General features: G+C 40.8%; 1 protein-coding gene across 10 annotated transcripts in view; it reads left to right on the top strand.

The window, feature by feature from the left end:
* The window catches only part of LOC122832119 (CD166 antigen homolog), a 115,983-nt gene that overhangs the window by 27,325 nt on the left and 68,374 nt on the right, over positions 1-20,284 (top strand). For 4 of the 10 annotated variants that reach the window (XM_044118560.1, XM_044118561.1, XM_044118558.1 and 1 more), the window contains exon 1: positions 16,957-17,231. The exons of the other annotated variants lie outside the window; for them this stretch is intronic. In XM_044118560.1, coding sequence (XP_043974495.1) covers positions 17,186-17,231 — 46 coding nt within the window. In that variant the 5' untranslated portion in view covers positions 16,957-17,185. Of the gene's footprint in view, positions 1-16,956; positions 17,232-20,284 lie in introns of those variants that run through there. 10 annotated transcript variants of the gene reach the window in all.

Genomic DNA, 20,284 nt, shown 5'->3' with positions numbered 1-20,284 from the left:
CAACAGTGTGCGGTCAGGAAGTCATCCCAACATGGCTCCTCTATTAACCCTTTAACCACATTTTAACCAGAGTTGCTCTGAGACGTGGCTCATATAATGAGCTCTGCAGATGAGCAGTTCCACCAGGTGTTTGCTAATTGCTGCTGGCTAGTCTGAAGGAGCTGAGTGGGGGAGGGCTGCTCTGTGAGGCAGAAGCCTGGAAATTTTCCACCCAGGTGTTTTGCACAACTGAATGGTTGCCACGGGAGATGGAAAAAGTCCATTTCCAGAGAAATGTCACTAGACTTGGACTTTTACACCAATAACTTTGCACTTGAATTGGGCTGTTTACTTGGAAACACTTGGTATTTTACCCTGAATTCAAAGTTTAAAACAGATATTTTAAAAGTGTTCCCCATTTACTAATTTCATTCAATCCATTGCTCTTTTTCCCCCCCACACAATATGTATACGTGCAACCTGCAGCACAGCCAATCACGTTAACCAGATGTAAGAAAAAGAAAAGAAAAAAAAAACTCCTAAGAATAGTACCTTCTGGGTAAATAACTTACAAAGTATTCAACAAAAAAACTAAATGCAACATCAAAAACAAGAAAGAATCCCCGTGGAGATGGAACAACATCCGACTTTGTCCGACATTTGAAGCGGCGGTAAGAATGGCAAGCGGTGCTTTCCTTTTCCTACGACGAGACAGCTGACTTTAGCTCACGTGGTGTTGTGAGCTGATGATGATACCATTTCACACCAAGAAAATAGTTGGAGGCTCACAAGTTAGACTTCAATTTTCTGTGTAAGCACATTTGCCTTTTTGTGAATGATCCACCAATGTAAGCAGAAAAAATGCCTGAGGATCATAAAGTGTAAACCACACAACAAAGGTAAAGAGAGCTCTAGTTGGGACAATCTCTAGAGAACTTCAGAGGGAATCAAGTATGGAAACGTTTTTTAACATCTTCTGTTAAAACACGTTTCCAGATTCTCTTCTTTTCAAGACTTTGTGTGTGTAGGAACCCGCTTGAATCCATTTGCCCATCAGAACCTCACTTCAAAAATCATGAATTATCCCTTTAACTAGATGTCGATACTGGCAGCTATTTGTTCGCCAAATTAATTTTTTATTTTTTACTTTTATCTTGCTTCTCATGCAGCCCAAAACCAGTTAATGAAAGCTTTGGTTCGTGAGGCCTTTTTGTAGATTAAATTTAAATTAGTTTCAAAGTCTGAACAGGGAACCAAAGAATCTCACATCATCATTTCACTTTTAACATCAGTAAAAATAACCAGACTCCTCCTCGGGCGCTCGGTGACAGAGAAACCTCAGGGGTGGGAAAACCTCTCAGGGCAGAAACTTCTGTGGGAAAGCTGTGAGATGCCACGATATGAAACATTTTTTTTTCTTTTTTTAGAATCTGAAACTTCTCATTGCCTCACTAAACCTGGAGACCTAAAGTGGAACCAATTTGTCATGATCAGATCGGCAGTCACAGCTGATCAAGAGCTTCTCTGTATTTTTTTTTCTCTCTCTCTCTACCTTGTCTTTTTCCTGTCTATTTTGTGTGAGGATTTAAATAGAACTTCTTGTCACATTCGTCAGCGCTCTTATGAGTTAAATTATTGAATGTAATTTGCAGCGACAGCAATCAATTTCTCTAGTTTTTTTTTATCCACACAGTTGAACAAATAACCTCGCAGACTCTCTAAACCTTGTGTGGTAGCACATTTTCAAACTGTTGAACAGGAGCAGGATTATAGTAATGTATGTAAAGCTCCAAAGCAGAAACGCGCAGGCCTGGGCGGCTGAAAGCAAGGACTCGTTCCTCCACATTGTACATATTCTCCTGAAATTCCAGCTTTCCAGCAGTCCGACCAGTACCTATGCTCAGCTGATTCCGGAAATGCCCATCCTTCCTATTTGATCACTTTGCCTTCTGTTTGATATTTCTGGCGTGCCCTTTTCACTCGAATATTTCAGCCGATTGTATCTCCTTTTGGGGGGGTATCTCTGCTTTCTGCTTTAAAGATAAACAGAATGTCAGCCTGATTCGCTACTTTGTTGCCAAAAAAAGAGAAGTTGAAAAGGCAACGGGGACCGACGGAGCAGAGACAAATCGCCGGCGCCAAACGTCTTCGAGACACGCCGATGAGTTGGAACTTCTCAAAACGCGAACGGCGGAGGGGCGCCGCGACATGACTTATCTTTTGTTTAAGAGTTAATTTCATGGAACATTTGAGAGTCGTGCGAGAAAGTGGCGGGAGATGTATTCCCCTCCGAAACGTCGGCGGCCGTATTAAAAAGGGATAACGAGAGAATGCCGATTGTGTTTGTTCCGGCTTGTTGTTTAAGGCGTCCACCGGCAGCGGGGCGGCATTTAAGTACTGCCGCTGCTTCCTCCCGCTGGCAAAAAACTAAAGAATAAAATAAAATCAACGAGCCGTCCGCCATTAAATAACAAACCAACAGCGGTTTGAGGCTCAGGTGAGAAATAAACAGTACAGACAGCTGACAGATGCCTGAGTTGTAGCTGGCTGGTCTACATTCTCATGAATAATTTCTCTGGCTTTTCATGCTGCCAGTGAATTACTTGTGAGCTTTCACACCCACCTAATTTGGGAAAACAGACACAACCTGGCAGCCCAGGCCTGCCAGACTGGGTCAAATATATCATACAACAGCAGCTCCGTCTGCCGCCGACACAGAATGGGAGGACGGCTCTTGTAAAACATCTGAAAGTTATTTCCCTTTCTTTCAGCAATACATGCCTCCTCAAGTGACTTTCTTTTTGTCCAGAAATCACCTTCCCTTTCTTCTACTCGCTAATTCTTCCTCGATTCTTTGTTCTCAGCTAATATTTTGTCTCCTTTTAGCAATAATTGCAATGCTAATGTAGTATTTCCTTCAAACTAATTTCTTTCGAAAAGGATTCTGCCGTCTTTGAAGGCTATAATAGCTTGCGTGCCTTGCTGTAATTGTCAGACTAAAGCAAATAGGAGATTTACGCGATTTTTCTTTTTTCCTCTCCACAAGATCATTAGCCACAGCCACATACAACAGAAATTGTACTTGGTATGTGAAGAATTTGCTCTCCTGTGAATACTGATTAAAACTGCATTAGTCTCTCTGTAAAGCCTTGCAGTGAGGGTGTAGGACTGCAGAAATGTTTGTTTCTTACAAAGCTGAATGCCTTCAGAGGGGAATGCTGTCTCCAAGAATTTGTGCTGACTTGTTTGGCACTTCCACAGTACAAGGTTTCCACAGCTGGAGAAACGCCAAAGAAAAAACAAAATATGCACCTTTCTTTCACTCCTGGCATTCAGAATAATGCAGCATCTTAAAAAAAGAGACAGAGAGAGAGATCAAACGTTTACCAGGAAAAAGAATTAATCAAAATATGGTACAATTATTTATTTTGGCAACTTTTCCCATCGTGGGGGGTTTTGTGCAGTTTGACAACTTTATATTTTTGTGCTCTTTGTATTTGATGACAACTTATTTGAATGTCAGAAAAACTGAAATTATAGACTGTATACACACCAAAGATGAAAGTGTCCACCATGACAGAATCCGTTGGTTCCTTGGTCGCCTTCTTTTCAGTATTTCACCATAAATTAGGAATCTGAGCTGAAACCTATGACAGAATCGACACACTACTGCTAAACTATTGCAGTAATACATTAATATTGACACCACGTATTCTAATGGAACGTAATAACAAAAAATTCTCACCTCAGGATGCCGGATGCTTGAAATTTAAAGCGAAACTGAAGGCTTGCCCTACCATTAGGCTGCCAACAAAGCATTTAAATTTCAAAAGTTGGTGAAAAAATAGAAAACCAGAGAGATGACTTGCCAGATGTAACACAGCAGAACCCTATGAATTTCCACTCTCTCTTTGTGCATTTTAGGGATCCCATGTAAAACATAAGAAGACTTAGCAAAATGTCCCTCTTTGCTCATGTTTGGACCCGTCACATGGCAAGACCTTGAGTCATCCCTCCATCTTCTTCCAAGGAACATAAATCTGTTTCTGTGTTTTCTTTTTAAAGAACTGGCCTTGACTGTTTTTCTTGTTACATTCCTGTGCCTTCATCTGCAACCAATCATATTTTACAGAGTTCTTAAAAGAAAAAAACAAACTTTGGCATTTTAGTGCTTGACTGACCTTTCGTGTAGTACCCGATTGTTTTAGGAGAAACAACTGGCTTGTTTTGGAGCCTTTGTGTCATTTCCTGTTCAAAAACAAACCGTTTTCCAACCTTATACTTAACCATAAAATCCTATTTTCAATCTCTTTCTAGTCACTTATGATAATCTGCACAGGCAATTAAATAAGTGTTCAAAGTGCTTCCTAAATTAGGCACGAGGCAAAAATACGATGGTTTTATTATTTAGAAATAGCAAATATTACACTAAGCAACATGTAAAATAATCTGCTTTAAATTAAGAGAAAAAATAGATTATTTTTAATCTGGATTTTAGTTGTTCCTTATTTTGATTTCAAAACATAGGCTTTACCAAAAACATAGCCCCTAAAATAAATGATTGTAATATAATATTTACTAATACTAGTAACTACTGTAATAACTAGTACTTTTTTTGGCCATTTTCCCTTTTATAGAGCAACACAAGCATGATAGAAGAGTAGCACAATGTGATATTAGCTGGCTAATTTAGCTAGGTTAGCATCACAAATTGAAACGCTGACCTCCAGCCATCTCCTTAAACATCTCACTTGTGGCTTGGTACCAGTAGATATTCATATTTATCTGAATAACAGTGAAGGATGGGGTTCACACCATGAATGTCTGTGTTTCATTCTTTATTCAGCCAGCTGACCAGCAGCTTGCAGTCACAGTTGAGGGAGAGGTGGTGCTCTGTTGCTCTTAGCAGGATGAAAACACTGCAGTCATTCCAACATTTTGTCTGGCATCTGATCTAAAAAGGATCTCAACCATAAGAACAGGATCCTTTCGACGGATATTTATCACGTTAGCATATTTTCTAGCTGCAGACTTTGTGTGTTCTCTAGAAAGTTACTTCAAATCCTCAGTTGTCGGGTTTTAGAGCCCTTTGTTTGAAGCGCTCAGAGACGGCTTAATAAAAACCAGAAAAAGGCCGGCGCTGCAAAAACAAATACAACATGACAAAGTAGCAAGAAGATGAGCCACCCCTGGTTTTGTTTCTCAAAGCCTGTCATGAAGACACAATGTGAAAAATATCAAATGTAGCACAGTTTGATACACAAAACAATGTTTTTCCTTTAAAAAAATAAAAAAAAAGCACTTTCAGCTGAAAATTTGTCATACGTGGGGACGAAGGATCATACATCTCTCTGTTTCTGTTTTTCTGTTTCACATAAGCAATACTTTCATATACTGTTCATCAACTCACAGATAAGGGTTTTGGAGTAAAATGACTTCTTTCCTTCCCCCGCCCCCCTCAGGCGCTCAACACATAAAACATTTTGTCAAGATCAGGTGAAATGACTGTGCAGAAAATAAATAAATAACGAGAGCTATTCAAAAGGTATCTCAGCGCGCACGCATGAATGTGCAATAACTGAAATCTATCACCTGTGCCAATCTTGTTCATGAGATGCATATTTGTCAGTCAAATTAGCCTGCTGGCATTTCTGCTGTCATAAAACAAATGAAATAAAAACCCGGTTGAAGAAAAATCATGTCTGCAGCACTGAGTTGTTTGACTGATGCTTGATTTACTGGGCAGACATCTTTGGCTTTGCAGTCGTTCAATGGGGTTTTGTTTGTGGCTCGCGACAGTTCAAGTCGATGTTAAAATCCTCAAATATATATATATATATATATATATATATATATATATATATATATATATATATATATATATATATATATATATATATATATATATATATATATATATAAGATGCTGTTTATTCTTGTTCTTATGTTATGACTACCTTCATAGATTTCCTTTTAAAAACAGTAGAAAAGCCTGATTGTAACACGTCTGTTTTTTTTGTTTTGTTTTTTTTTCCAATATTAAAAAATGTTTTTGCCTTTTAAGAAATGCATTTTAACGGAGTTTCCGAAATGTCCAGGCGATCATAATAGATAGTTTTAATTTCCCTAAAAGGGAAAATGTCTGACGCAGTAAAAATTAATGACTGCGTGAGTAATTTTCTATCAGCAATAAACCAAATGACCACATTAAACATAAAACATGAAGTCCACGGAGCTCACTCTTCATCACGTAGGGATGCATTTCGCAGATTCATCTGAACCAGCCCTGATCCATACCAGTGTTTTGGGAGTTTATCCACTCCAACTTTTCCACCAGTTGTCATGAATTTCAGCTCAGCAGTTTATTTTTTGTTGTTGTTTTGTGACAATCCTGACGAATAGAGCAGACAGAGAGAGACAAACATATGGGACTGTTCTCACTTGAATTTGCATCTCCCCTCAGCGTTTCAGCATCTTTTCATCTTAAGCCCTGCAGCTTTGCTGTTTTGGTTCGCTTTCACCGCTCTCATTAGCATCGCCTCTGACAGCCGGCAGCGTGATGTACAGCATTTAGCAGCTGGCTTGTCAGACCTTTCCCACTAGAGTAGCTGCAGCCCCAAACAAAGCCACGATGAATGTCAGCATTGGACTTCAATTTGTTGAGTGGACAAATGGATCCCTGGAGAAACGTCCATGCTCCACTGTACGTGTTTGTATGTGTAGATAAGAAACGGGTTTCTATAGAGTAGCCCATGCACATCAGTGGAGCGACTTGCAAAGGTGTTCACCGAAGCTCGCTCACATTTAGCTACATTTCCACCACACACTGAACGCATTTTATTGGAATTGGCAAAACTGCAAAGTGGGAGTAAAACAATGCACATTTGTAAAACAAAACAAAAAAAAAAATGCAACCAACAAAAATGTCCAAGCATTTCTATCGCAGTCACCTTTTACTTTTACTTGTATGTGTTCACATTTTATTCATAATCCATACCAACAAAATAAGCTATTTTATATATTATAGACATATGAGCTAAGCAACAAATGCATTTAATGTTTTATTCTATTGTTTAGGTAATTCAGCCATCAGATTGGTTCAAAGTGCTATTATACCCATTTAGCTTCCAAGTGTTTATCTGGGAATAACTTCAAATCCAATCTATGTTCCAGCCACTTGCTGGAAAGCAAGAATTATATGTATACTAACTGCTAGCTTGTCAGTTTTTGTTATGTTTGGGGGCTAAATAAAAATCCACACTACCTTTTCAAGATTTTATTTGCTTTCACATCATAAATAAACACAATATTTTGTGTGGTAGCACCTCAACTTGCCTCATTGGAGTGAACTGCGTGCTTCAGACCAGCGGGGTGTTTTGGCGTTTATTTCATTGATTTGTGTTTGTTGTTATGTGGCAGCCACGTTGTCTTCCCCTTATGTGTTATCTCAGGAGGTCAGTTTGTCTGACGTCTGTTTGAGGGTTTTGTTGGTTATGATTTTGAGTCTAGTGTATCGAGTTGTACGACTTCCATTGGCATGCCCGTTTTAGTGTTGGTTTTAATTATTTTTCATACTTTTTGGGGTAAATTTAAACCCACTGTTTGAATTAAGCACTTGTGTGCTCTATTCCATACTGCTGTGTCCCCGACATACATTGAGGTTTTTGGTTATAGCATGAAAAGACAAAGTTCAAGGCATTGTGCAGGTTAACACAGATTGTTTGTTATTCCTTCTTTGACACTCGGATTCATTTGTTGATGTTTTAGGACCAGGTGCATGCTCAAAGTGGTTATCGTTTCACCTTTCAAGCAATAACTGTGTGGCGTCATTACAGATGCGATGGATTCTCATCATTAGTTTTTCTGTCGCTAACGAGAAGCCGACTGTATTGATCTGTTTTAATACAATGAAGGCGGGGATGGCATGAGAAGCTCAAAGAAAAAGACCCGTTCTCCTCTTCTTCGTGTAAATGTGGAGATTAGTTGGGGTGGAGCGGGGGCAGGAGCAAGTTTGGCTCTGCGGTAAAGAATGAAATCAATGAAACACAGACTCCACTCAGAAAGAGAGGTAACTGTGCATTGACTACAAGCTGCTCACACACTCAATCAGATTAACTAATGAAGCAATTATTGATCCAGCGCAGAGACGGTGGCCGGCTGCAGGACGAGCCATTAAGTGGATCGTCCTCTCCCTTTGGTCACGCTGAAAAATGTCAGGGTCACTGTGTTTTGCCTCTTGACACAGTTTACCAACGTTCCCGTCTAATCACTTGTTCGCCTCCCACGAGGGACACTGAAGAGGCTAACGCCTCCGTGGGCGAAACCTGATTGTCACAATGCTCGGAAAGGAGCCAGGTTAGCATGCCTTACTTGCTGCATCAACACAGGACTAATTAAGGTATGCAAAAGAAAACCGACATATTGCCAGAAGGGAAATAAGTGCCATCCCGTTTGCTGCGTAACCCAGAGCTGCGCCGTCGGTTCAGATTAAGGATTTTTCTCTTTGTTGTTGTTGCAATCCACCTGAAAAGGTAGGGTTTAATTATTTTATGTTGGCAACACACCTCTGGCAAATTAGCGCGGATCTTTTACGCGAACCTGCCGAGGTGAGGAAGTGGAAGATTCGCTGTCTGCAGCGTCCCTGGATTTCAGGAACGCGTACTTTCCTTGCCTGAGTCCTTAGCAACACACTGTTTTGTTTGTTTCCATGTTCATAGCAGGAGCCGTGCCACAAGATGCCTCACGAAATGTCAAAATAGGAGCCCTCATTCTTTCATCAAATAAAAGACAGCAGGAGCTGGTACAGTTTTCTCCTCTATGACATGATGTATTGTAATTCATTATTCTGTGTGTAATCTCTCTCCTGAGTCCTGGGGACTGACTGAAAATGCTCTCCTGCGAATACAAAATCAACCTGAACTACAGCTGCGTACAGCTGCGGGGTGGGGTAAAAAAAAATAATAAATAAATGAAAAAATAGCCTGATGTGGAGTTTTAGCACAGACTTCTCACAGTCTCTTGGTCTTTTCAATATTTAGTCCTTGAGCATGCCTCACCTGAAATCCCAATTATGACAGGGATGTTATTGTTTGGTAATTGAACACAATGCTCCAGGCTTGGTCATCAGTCACTCATTCACTTTCACCCACATTCACATGAAAAAGTAAATAGTTATTTTCCTTTCTCACACACACACACACACTTTCTCTCTCTCTCTCTTTCTCTCTCTCTGCGCACTGAGGCAGGGAAAATATTGCTTTGCGGTTAACTTCTAATCAAATTGCATTAGGTTTTCACAGCCTGCGCCTTCTCTCCATTTGCACAAACCATCATAGACCTTACATGAATTTCACACCCAGGGTGAGGAATACTTACTTCTTCACCCCCAATATATTTCTGCTCTAGCCCACCACACACATGAGTGTGCATCCCCATACAACCCACCCCCCACACACCCACATACAAACACACACACTCTCACACGCTCGCATGCGCACAATTTGTGATCAGACAAGCATGATCATGCAAGTTACAGCCCAGTGGTGGATCATTTTATTTGCAGTAAGTGAGGTTTTAATGACATTTTACATGGTCTGCTGTTATTTTTTAACCAACTTCTGAAGTGGACCTGAAGAGACTCACTGTGGCAGCACTCTTACTGGGTGGCATGTTTTGCAGCACACAGGTTCTTTCAAGTCATAACTTGTATGGCATCGGATGCGCTGTATTCGCGATGATCAAATCATAAAATTATGCGGATCCTCGAGCTCATTTTTACGAAATGAACTGCAAAAAGTTGGTTTAAATCATATTGTCACCTTGCTCAAGTAATGACCCAAGTCATTTTTGTTCCAAAAGTTATCACTTCTGCTGAGTCAATGTGATATTTAATTAAATAATTTCTGTTTACTCCATAGAAATAGTGTTGAATTTTCCTCATTCCTCATAGTTTGTCAAGGAGTTCAGCAGGGTTGAGTGCTTGGACCACTTCAATATTTTTTTTATTACCATTTTGTTTTTCATCACCATCTTCACTAACTCTGAAGAATCTAAATTAATGGGTTACAACAACATTTAATTTCCCTTTCGGATTAATAATGTTTTATTGAATTGAATTGTTGGGCAGCAACAAATGTGAGTTGTTACGCAGATGATGCTCTGTTTTACAGCACTCGCCATAGTTATAAACACGTGTAAAGGCCTAAAGATACACATGCACAAAATTGCTGGCAACCCTCTATTAATTACTGAAAAGCCCACAATTGTCACAAAAATTACTTGAAACTGGCAAAATTCAGAAAGTATAAAAATTTACTGAAAATTAACCAATGAAAATCAGACTTTGCTTTGGTATTGTTGTTCCAATAATAATTGTAATAATTTTAAGAAACTAATGAAACAGGCCTGGACAAAAATAATGGTACACATAGCTTACATTTTGTTGCTCAACTTTTAGGCAATCAATTCAATCAAATGATTTCTGTAGCCGTCAGTGAGGCTTCTGCACCTGTCCACAGGTCCAGCTACCTCGGGTTCAAAGGTTTCCTCCTCCAGACGTTTCAGCTTCTTCAACAGATGTTCACTTTTAATTTTTGTGAAGGGTGTCCTGGGCTCTTTGGTTGCCATTTGTATTATCCTTCTCCTCAATTTGTCATCGGTTTTCCTCCTGAGATCACAGCCAGGGCGGTTGGCTCCAGTCCCATGGACCTTAATCTTCTGAATATTATGGTCAGCTGTCGTCACAGGAGCATGAAGCTAATTAGTGGTGGTCTTGTAGCCTTCACCTTAAACATGTTTGTCTGTAATTTTCCTTCAAGTCTCCTGGGACAACTGCTTCTATATTCAGTGTGGTACACACCATGTCACCAAATGAGCACAAGGACTACTTGTCACCCTTTAACTGGGCCGACTGACTGATTACAGAAATGTGTCCTCCAATCATCACTGCAGGTGTCTTCAAGCTTGTAAAGTCTCAAATTATTATTTATTTTTTTTTTTTCTGCTGGACCTCTTTTGAAAAGCAATGTATGGTTTCCATCGATTAATTTTCAGTCAGTTTTTATTTATTTATTTGTCATTTTTCATGTGATTTCAGTGACAATTGTGGGCTTTTTGGTCAATTAGCGACGGAAAGTTTTTGTTCACTAAAAGTTCACGGACATGAACGTAAAAAGTAAAGAAGTTCCAAAAGGTACTTCAGCTACACTGAAGGAGATATTGCTAGGTGTCCCAATACGGGTAGCAAGAATGATTTTTGTCAGTAGTAATGATTTCTTATTTTTCTCAGTTCTTCAACTGGCATCCTCAAATGCACACCTGTAGGTCATTGGGTCCATGAGGACAATGGTCTATCATCATATCAATGAAAGGGTTAACAAATTTACAGCACTTTGATGAAACCCTTCTTTAAAATTCATTTCAAGCTTTGTCTTGATCAGCTACCACGAATGTTGAAGAGGCCACTGACAAATTTCATCAAGTAAATACGTTAGAGGCTTGTCCTGTAAAATTCATACGAGGCCTGGCTGAGTTTCATATTCTGTTTCTAAGATTAAATGAGGGGGACGCAAATGTCTTCAGAGTGAAACTGTCTTGTTGTTTAATTTTTCAAGATGAGATCCTTCTCTTCTCCCTGTAAAAATCCAGAATAAAGCCACAAAAAGATTTATTCTTCTAACATACCAAGAGCTGCTAATCGCCACGCCCCATCCAGCTCCAGAGACTAAAAATTTCCATGCTTTCCCAGCAGTCGTTGCTCTGAGACTTTCAGGTCCAGCCGTGGTTGTTGGAGCATCTGAGGCAGAGCCTTCACTTATCTTATTCTCTTTGCTCTCTGTGTGTGTGTGCATGCTAATGACATTGTGAATAAAGTTGGGTTGAAGTAGACTGTAGGTCTCTGGAATTGAATTAGGCCATTTTTTTCCCCCCCACCCTCCACTTGCTTACTTTGGTTCAATGCCATTAAATCACATTTGTCCTCAATTGGCACCATCTAAACAAACAGTTTTTAGCTGAATTATAATAGCATAGGAGTAATTCAGAGATCTGCCAGCAGAACTCGCAGCCAAAGGAGGATGTTCATGAAAGCAAAAGCTGTCTTTGTGCCATTATTTCCATTTAATGGACAGTCATTGTCTATCATAGTGGCATTGCTCTCGACTGTGTTGTGAAATAATTGAAAAGAGGGGAGATACGAGCGAGGGTTTCATTAATTAAGAATGAATTCTTTATTTATGCGGACATTTCCTCTTCATTGTAATTAACATGCAGCTTTACCATTGGCTTTATGTTCTTTTGCCTGACGGGCACAGCAGCGGAGTGACGCCCGCTCGCATGAAACACCCCTCGACGTGGGGATTGGCAGAAAATACATGCGAGTTCATGCAGTAGCATGTGAGAGCGCGTGTCGGATTCAGTAAAAGGGGGAGAAAAGGTACAAAAAAAATGTGCTTCTGACACTTTCCATCATATCTTCTTTAAGTCAAATTTCTGTGGATTTCATCAGTGAATTTTTGTAAGCAGGTCAGCAGCACTTTGAAGCTGCTTCAGATTCTGCTAACAATCTTTTGCAGGTTAAAAATACCTAATTTCTCTGATGGGATCGCTGAGCAATTACCTTGATGTCAAATTTAAGTTTTGTTTTTTGTTTTTTTCTCTTGCATTTTGGAAAGCCTTGTTCTTTAACTTTTTCCTGTGCGTGGTCAGAAACTTAACAGTTTTTGGAAACACAAAGGTTATTAAAGTTCCTTAGATTTAGTTTCGGATATGGTTTATTCATATGGTACAAATCCACAACTAACGTCATCTCTAGGGGCTTTGCAAGACAAATAGGTCAAATTAATATCCAACATCACCGAATCCAGTTTGGTTGGAGTTTTGATTCAGATCAATCTGATCAGTTTGATCATACAGCCAGACCCTAAACCAGTTACACTCGTTCCAGTTTAGTTAAATTACAACACAGTAACATGACTAAAGTTATCTTATCTGTTGAACAACGCTTTAATTCACTTTGCACTTCTTACTCATCCATACATTCATGCATCAGTTGAAATTCAATTTATTGATCCCAAAGTGAAATTAAACGTTAATTAAAATGTTACTGTAGATGGTGATGGTTGTGGGCAGGAAAGATCTCCTGTAGCGGTCTGTGCTGCAACAGATTTGGAGAAGCCTCTGATTGAAGACGCTGTTTTTCTATGATTGTCTCATGAAGAGTATGTTAACCCTAACAATGATAAACTCTGGTTAATTCTCAGGATGCCATTCCCATCCAATAAGTTACATGGTCTCTACAGTGATCACTTTGTTTGCTTTTCTATTCTGGGAGTTATAATCAGAAAACCTTCACATCTCAAGTGATTCCCCTGGGTGTGGAAAAGCAGTGGCTCTCTACTCTCAGCTCCTCAATCTGTCTTTAAGGCTGAGTCCTCCCACCCTACAAAAGAAGCTCATTTCAGCCATTGATCTATGGGATCTTGTTGTTTCAACCACAATCCCAATCTCATCACTGTAACTGAGGGTCAGTAAATCAAGAGCTTTGCTTTTTGGCTCAGATCTTTATTTACCACGACAGCCCTGAGCTATCTATTCATTACCGCAAGTAAGACCCCGATTCGTCCATCTTCTGCTACATTCTTCCATCACTCAAGTAAGGCACGAAGGTGCTTTACGCCATCCACTTCAGGCGGAGATTCCCACCAGACCTGGAGGGAGCATTTTACCTTTTCCGTTTGAGACTATCGCCTCAGACCCCTTCCCCCACTCAGCCATGAACCACAGCAGTGCACTTAAAAGGTGATTACGTGAAGATGACAACAAAACGACATCATCCGCAAAAAAGATAAATCAGACCCCGAGGCTTCCGAACCAGAACCCCTCTTCTCCACGACACACAGAAAACCTGTCTGTCAACACTGCAAAGTGGATCAGTGACAAGATGCACCCCTGGCAGAGTCCAACCTGGACTGGGAACAAGTTCAGACTTTGCGCTGAGGGTGCGGACAGCACTTTTGCTTTGGTTTTTCAAGGACCGGACGGCCGTTAAAAGCATCCTTGGTGCCCCGTGCTTCCTCAGCACTCCCTAAGAAAGCTTTAAGCAGCAAACTGCTTTCCTCCAACCTGATCTTCTGAATCTGGAAAGTCCTTGGAATAGTGTTCCTACAAAGCTGAGAAACGGTGAACTATTGTTTCAAAACCAAAAGTTATCTAAAATTTAAAAAAGGGAAATTTTCATGACACATTTTCCAAGCACTGCTGCGTTCAGAATTTTTTTTTCTTTTGTTAAAAACCCATCACTTATCGTAACACGCAGAAAAATTCTCCGCAGTTGCTGTGAGAGTATGTCAGATGTTTAAAAGCAGAAACATTTCTTTCTTTCATTCTCTCATTCTCTCTAGTTCGTTCTCTTAAACTATGTAATTTCTGGAATCAAACTGCTGGGGAAAAAAATTGAAAATGTCACCTTGGTATCTTTTCTTTTCCAATATAGCAGTCTGGTGGGATGTCACTTATAAATGGCCAGATTCCAGGAGAAGATTTGAATCCTGATATTAAATAATACACCAGAAACGGGTATTCTGGAGGGCATTAAAACTATTAAAGTTGAAGAAAGCACACCAGCTGTCTGAAAGTTGGTAAGTGTAAGGTTTTGTGAAAGTATGACAAGGTCCAACTTGTGATGGACAGATGATAAGCAGACCTGGACCTGCCATTAAGCGGTTGCTTAGGATCCCACGGTCACTAGGAGGCCCTGCGTGAAGCAAGGCAGACTGACTCACTGTTGCTCTAACATGGAGCAAAACTATAGAACCTACATAACGTAATTTTAATCAACCAGAAGCTACTCAAAAAGGTGTTCATTCTGTGTCTCTGCAGGAGCAGGAATAAAGAGAGTGGTTGTTTTACGGTCTTCCTGCAATAGCTGGAGAAAGATTAGTATAATAAGTCTATGTTGGTTATAAAGAACACATAGTTAGAATAATGTCAACAGTTTCTAAAAGCTGACTACTCAAACTAGTGCAAAAAGACAAACATTTTCTTGGTGAAGTTTTATCAATTCAGGGTGTTTTCGCACCTGATCGTCTGGTAAATTCAGTTTAATTGGGAACCAAAATTGCTACGTTTGTATCATTTTCAGCTGGTGCAGTTCTCTTTCACAGTGCACTTTGTCAAAACGAGCCAAACTGTTCACCTCCTCGCCTGTGGTGGGGCTGCACCAAGAACCACTGAGGGAAGCGACAGGAAAACTTCGCACAACTTCCCTCCTCACAAAATGTCAATCCAAATGGAGTGGCATCAGATTTTAGTAGTTGTAGGATTTCTCTTTTGTCTGTGGTAAAAGACCACAAACCATTTCCTCCTCTAGCATTAGACTCCTCCTTTTGTTTTGGTTCGATTTACCCAGAATGCCCTACACTATAGTAAGTTTCCTGCTTTTGGAGCAACCTCTTCCATCCACATACACTTTCAAACCTCACCAGAGTTCGCTTTAATCGAACCGAGACCTCGGTTTTTAGGCGGACCAGAGTTTGCGGTTTTTGACCACATTTGAGTTTGATTGAGCACTCGCACCTCCCCAAACAAATTGGACTTTGGAGACAAACGGGCTAAAGTTTAATTAAAGCTGGCACATGTGAATGCACCCTCAGTCATTGACCTTTATTTTGTTCATTTGAAATTCTTTCTTTAGTACATTAAATATTGCTAGTGTATGTGCGTGTAAACCTGCTTCATCTCTGCCTGACGTGGATGACCAGATGTGTCTCTGGTCCAACTCAAATGAATCAAACGTCTGAATTGTCTCCCCATTATGCAGTCAGGTTTCTGCAGACTCCGGCCAGTGATGTCATGATTTGATTCAGGCATGTTGAAGCAGAGAGATGTAAAAGATGCAGAACAACGGCTCTTGAAGCTTGGAGTAGAAGACCCCTGGACGAGGTCCATTGAGTTTTACTGGATAACTGAGCAAGAAACGTTCATTATTTTTATCAGTATAAATGAAGGACTCTACTACAGATGCTATCTTTATTTTCTATATTACTCTAATGGCAGCATGACTGACTGAAGTTAAATATAGTTGTGAGTGAGCAGGGAAGCACTTTGCTCAAGGGCTGAGTTCTTTATACGTTCCTCTAATTTGCCTTGGCGAGAAAATTTTAGAAGACACAATATGATTAATTTTGTAATTGACAAGGTCCCATTTTTTTAATTTCTATGAACAAAATTTAAAAAATTGTGGAAGGCCCCCTGTTGGTCAGAGGCCCTTGGAATTGTCATACCAGTATGTATGTTTAAAAGTGAAAAACGCAATTAAACATTAATTAGTTTTGACTAATTATAAATGTTAATAGAAAAACATAATCACAATAATATGGAATTAAGGAACATTTAAAACATGTTATAGCAAAGTCACAATCATTTCTATAATGGTTGTTATTATTAGTGGTAGCAGTTCTGTTATTATTGTCTTTCCTCTTCTTACTTATTGCTGTGTTTACATTGTGTTGGTAAGTTACTGAATAAATCATAGTACTTAAAATAATTGAATAATCTATCTCACACAATTGTTGCAAAGCAAACTTTTTCATCACCTCAATTATTATTATATTTTTACTTCAGTTAGCCTTACCTCTCTGTGTTGTGGTTTTTTTTTAATTAATTTATTTTTTTAAGAAGTGCTACTTTCCTCCAAGTGTCCCTTTGAGTTCTAAATGTGTGTGCAGACTGAGGATGAGAGTGAATGAATGAGAGGACGGTCAGGCAGAGAAACGAGGAGTTGGAGATGAGAGAGTACAGAGAGGCGGTGGTGGTGGGGGGCTTAAGGAGGCCGGTGTGACGGGGGTGCACTTATATACGTGTGTGGGAGGAAGGAGGGGAGTGCTGCTGGAGGGAGCGGGGGAGGCGGGTGAGTATCGGAGGCGGAGCCGCGCGCTGGATCCTCCGCCCTCGCGCTCGTCTGCGAGCCCCTCGCAATTACCTGTTCGAGCAGAGCTGATGTGAGCGCGAGTTGGCGAGCACATGCCACGTTGGGAGAGGAGCCAAGACTAACCAGCGCGAGGGAGCGAAGCGAGCCGGGCGCGCGAGGACTCTTTGGTTTAACCCACCCGCTTAAATAAGAGCAATAACAGAAAAAGACAAAAGAAATAAAACTGTGAAGTGGGTTTTAACAAACAGAGCTGACTAAGGATCTGTGAGAATCGCCAGGATGATGCACTTGTTGTCCCTCCTCTTCTCCGCGCTCCTGTGCCAAGGTAAGCTAATTTTTTTATTTATTTAATTTTTTGTCTAGGGTTACTGCATGGTGGTAGGAGAAGTGGACGCAGGTAAATCTGTGAAAAGTGCGTCCTCTTCCTCGCAGGTCCATCACAACTTCAACAACAAGAAATAAACAGAAACGACGAGGTTTTTAAATCACATTCTTAAGTTTGAGCTCTCGCTGATAGTCTGTTTGCTTTAAACAAGCCTTAGAATAGGTCCTTCAAACATCCACGTTTGATTAAAATTTCCTCACTTACCTTTTAAAAAAAATCTGTACTAACTCTTTGCGGTATTTTTAAAAAAGTGTCCGGCTTTTGTATCGATAGGTGACTTATTACTGTCTATAAACTCATTACGAGCCCATTGTGGATCTGTGAGGTGGTCATCACTCAACCCTGATATGTGCTCAATGCCATGGTTATGATGATCTCATTAACGTGAGTCATTTTTCCGTGTGTGTTTTCTGTCCTTGTTAACAAGCAGGCTGTTGAGACCGAATGATGCCGGTCTCCTTTATGATTTATGATAATTATGGGCTGTCCATGCGAGGGAAACATTCCTTACATGCTCTGTCTAGTAATTACACATAGGGATGTTGGCAGGACTGTTGGCTTGTGTGAGTGAATGGGCCCTTAGTTTTAGCAAATCCAGTGGAATCTTTTGTTTTCAAGCCAGAAAGTATGTATTGAAAGTGATTGTCTTCTTTTATGGGGCGGGGATGCATTTAAATATGGACAAAGGAGGTGCACCTATGTGTTTTGCACATGTTTTGCATTTGTGGACATGTCTGCGGCTCTTTGTAGTTTTCCATTTTGTCTGCTCTTGTTGGGTCAACAGGTAGCAGCACCATGTGTTCTCATCACTCAGCCTGGCTGCAAGCAGAAAGCCATAAGCTCAGAGCATTTCCTGGGATAAGTGAGGGGCGGGGAGGTTGAGCCCACTCTGCTTCCCTTCGCCTGGCTGCTCAGCAGAGGCGCCTGTTGTTGTAAAAGATCACCGCGCAGCACCTTTAAGCTCAATCCAGGTGCTTCCTTTGAATGGAAATACAAAAAAAGAAAAAAAGAGATCTCTTAATGGCTTTACATCATTGTGTTGCTACGGTGCGGCGTGGGCTTTCAGATATCCTCCAGAGTTGGCCATGATGCGAGTAATTAAATAGTTGAGACATTTTGTCTTTGCTCGCAAGATCGCGAGAAAAGCAGCCACACTGATTAACGCGGTGGGAGAAATCTACTCAAAGGCCCTCAAGCTAAACATTTGGGAATGGCAGTAGTAACGCTGCTGCAGAGCTTGTTTCACAAACGGCTGGGGTTTATTTGATTTGAAGAGATCACATTTATAACAGCTGCGAGTGCTTGAGCCTCAAACTCCAAGCAACTGCTCGCAACCAGATACAGCAGGAAAACAGGAGTCAGTCCTGGGACAAATACTCCAGAAAGATGCATCTGTTTTTTTGTTCACCGCCTCAGCTCCACCCTTCCCCCACCGCCGCTCCCCCAGCCACCACTCCCTCCTGCACTGCCCTTCCTGAACAGACAGACAGACAGACAGACAGTGCCTCGGTGTCACAGCTGGTCTTAGTTTTCGGGCAAGTGGGGGCTCTTCTCTTGCTAATGGACTAATCTCGTGCTGGGAGGGGGGTCACCCAATTCCACCTGAGAGTCATTCACTCGCCACTCTTTCATCTCCTAACTAGGTTATGTCGAGGCTTGCCTGATGTTTGAATCTCAGGAAAAAGGGATTGAAGGGCTTTAATTGCATGTTTGGGTTCTGCGCTTAATTTCCCACAACTGTTCATTTGTGCACCGTCTCTTTTGAAGACCGCGTGCAGTTGGGTTTCTTCCTTTTGAAAAGCGATTCCTTTGTTGCAACTCGCAAGTATCGTGCCCCCTTCATGCAAAATTCAGACGCAGTCATGAGAGGGATGGGGAGCCATCCGAATCATGACTGAACAGAAATCCCGGAGCTTTACTTCCCATTTCGATATCCTGTTTAACTCTTCACCTCCTAAAACACTTTTCTGTGGACTGGAATACGAAAGTGGAAAGCTGCCCAAGCGCCGTGATGGGACTAGAAATTAAAATTGACTTGATTAAAAAAAATATTTTTATTTTTTTTAATTAATAGCTGCACTTTTATTTTGGTGGCAAGTTTTGACTCGAGGCTCAGTTAACATATTTGGATGATAACTCTCCTGGTGACTTTAATTAGTTTCACTCCAGATTGGTTGGATCTGGAGGCTAAAGCTGGATGGTAGTTCAACAGAAGCTAATGCCACTGTGGACATCCACCCTCTTCAAACAATTCCCACCTGAATAAATGTCACTGGGGCCTCTGTGAACACTGTTATATGAGCGTTTGAACCTCTGCTGTGTTTACATTGGGTGGTCATTTGCAGAAGAGCTGATAATTATTTCCACAGGAAGTTGAGGTTGGAGGGTCGGTGTTCCACCAGAGATTGTCCTGCGAGAAACAAGTTCTGAGCGTGATAATGCATGCACACAGAGCATACGGATTAGTTTCCTAATGGTTGACGTTTTGTTTGCTGTTGATATTTAAAACCACCTAAATGCTTCCCTTCTTGTCTAGTACATGTGAACCCACTGTGTAGCATCTCATGAGGTGTGGGTAACTTTGCGCTTGCATCTAAATGAAAGTAAGGCAATGTAAAAATCAATAAAACAGCATTCTCTTAGTCTGATAAAAATCTGCTCCTCGTCCGAACAGAGTTGAGGCTTACCGGAAGTTGCGTCCGCTGTTAGCAACCATCCACCATTGCGAAGAGATAAGTGCGAGTTGAAAGAGTCTAATTCAGCATTTGGAAAACTACAGGCAGGCTAATGTTCACTTAAAACACTATCCAGACTTCCCTTTAATACAACTTGAATCCCAAAAGGTTCATAGACTTCCACAGGAAGAATATTTATGCGACAGGTCATCAGAATGTTGCAGAAGTTATGTTTGACACAGGAAGATCATCGATGGTGCGCCAGCTCCTACCTCCACCTCTCTGTAAAAGTTCAGTGGGTACTCTGTGAATAACCAC

The sequence above is a fragment of the Gambusia affinis genome, linkage group LG06 (genome assembly GCF_019740435.1).
Source record: "Gambusia affinis linkage group LG06, SWU_Gaff_1.0, whole genome shotgun sequence".
Taxonomy (NCBI): Eukaryota; Metazoa; Chordata; class Actinopteri; order Cyprinodontiformes; family Poeciliidae; genus Gambusia; species Gambusia affinis.
Note: the sequence above shows the minus strand (reverse complement) of the source record. Positions and strands in the feature narration are given on the sequence as shown.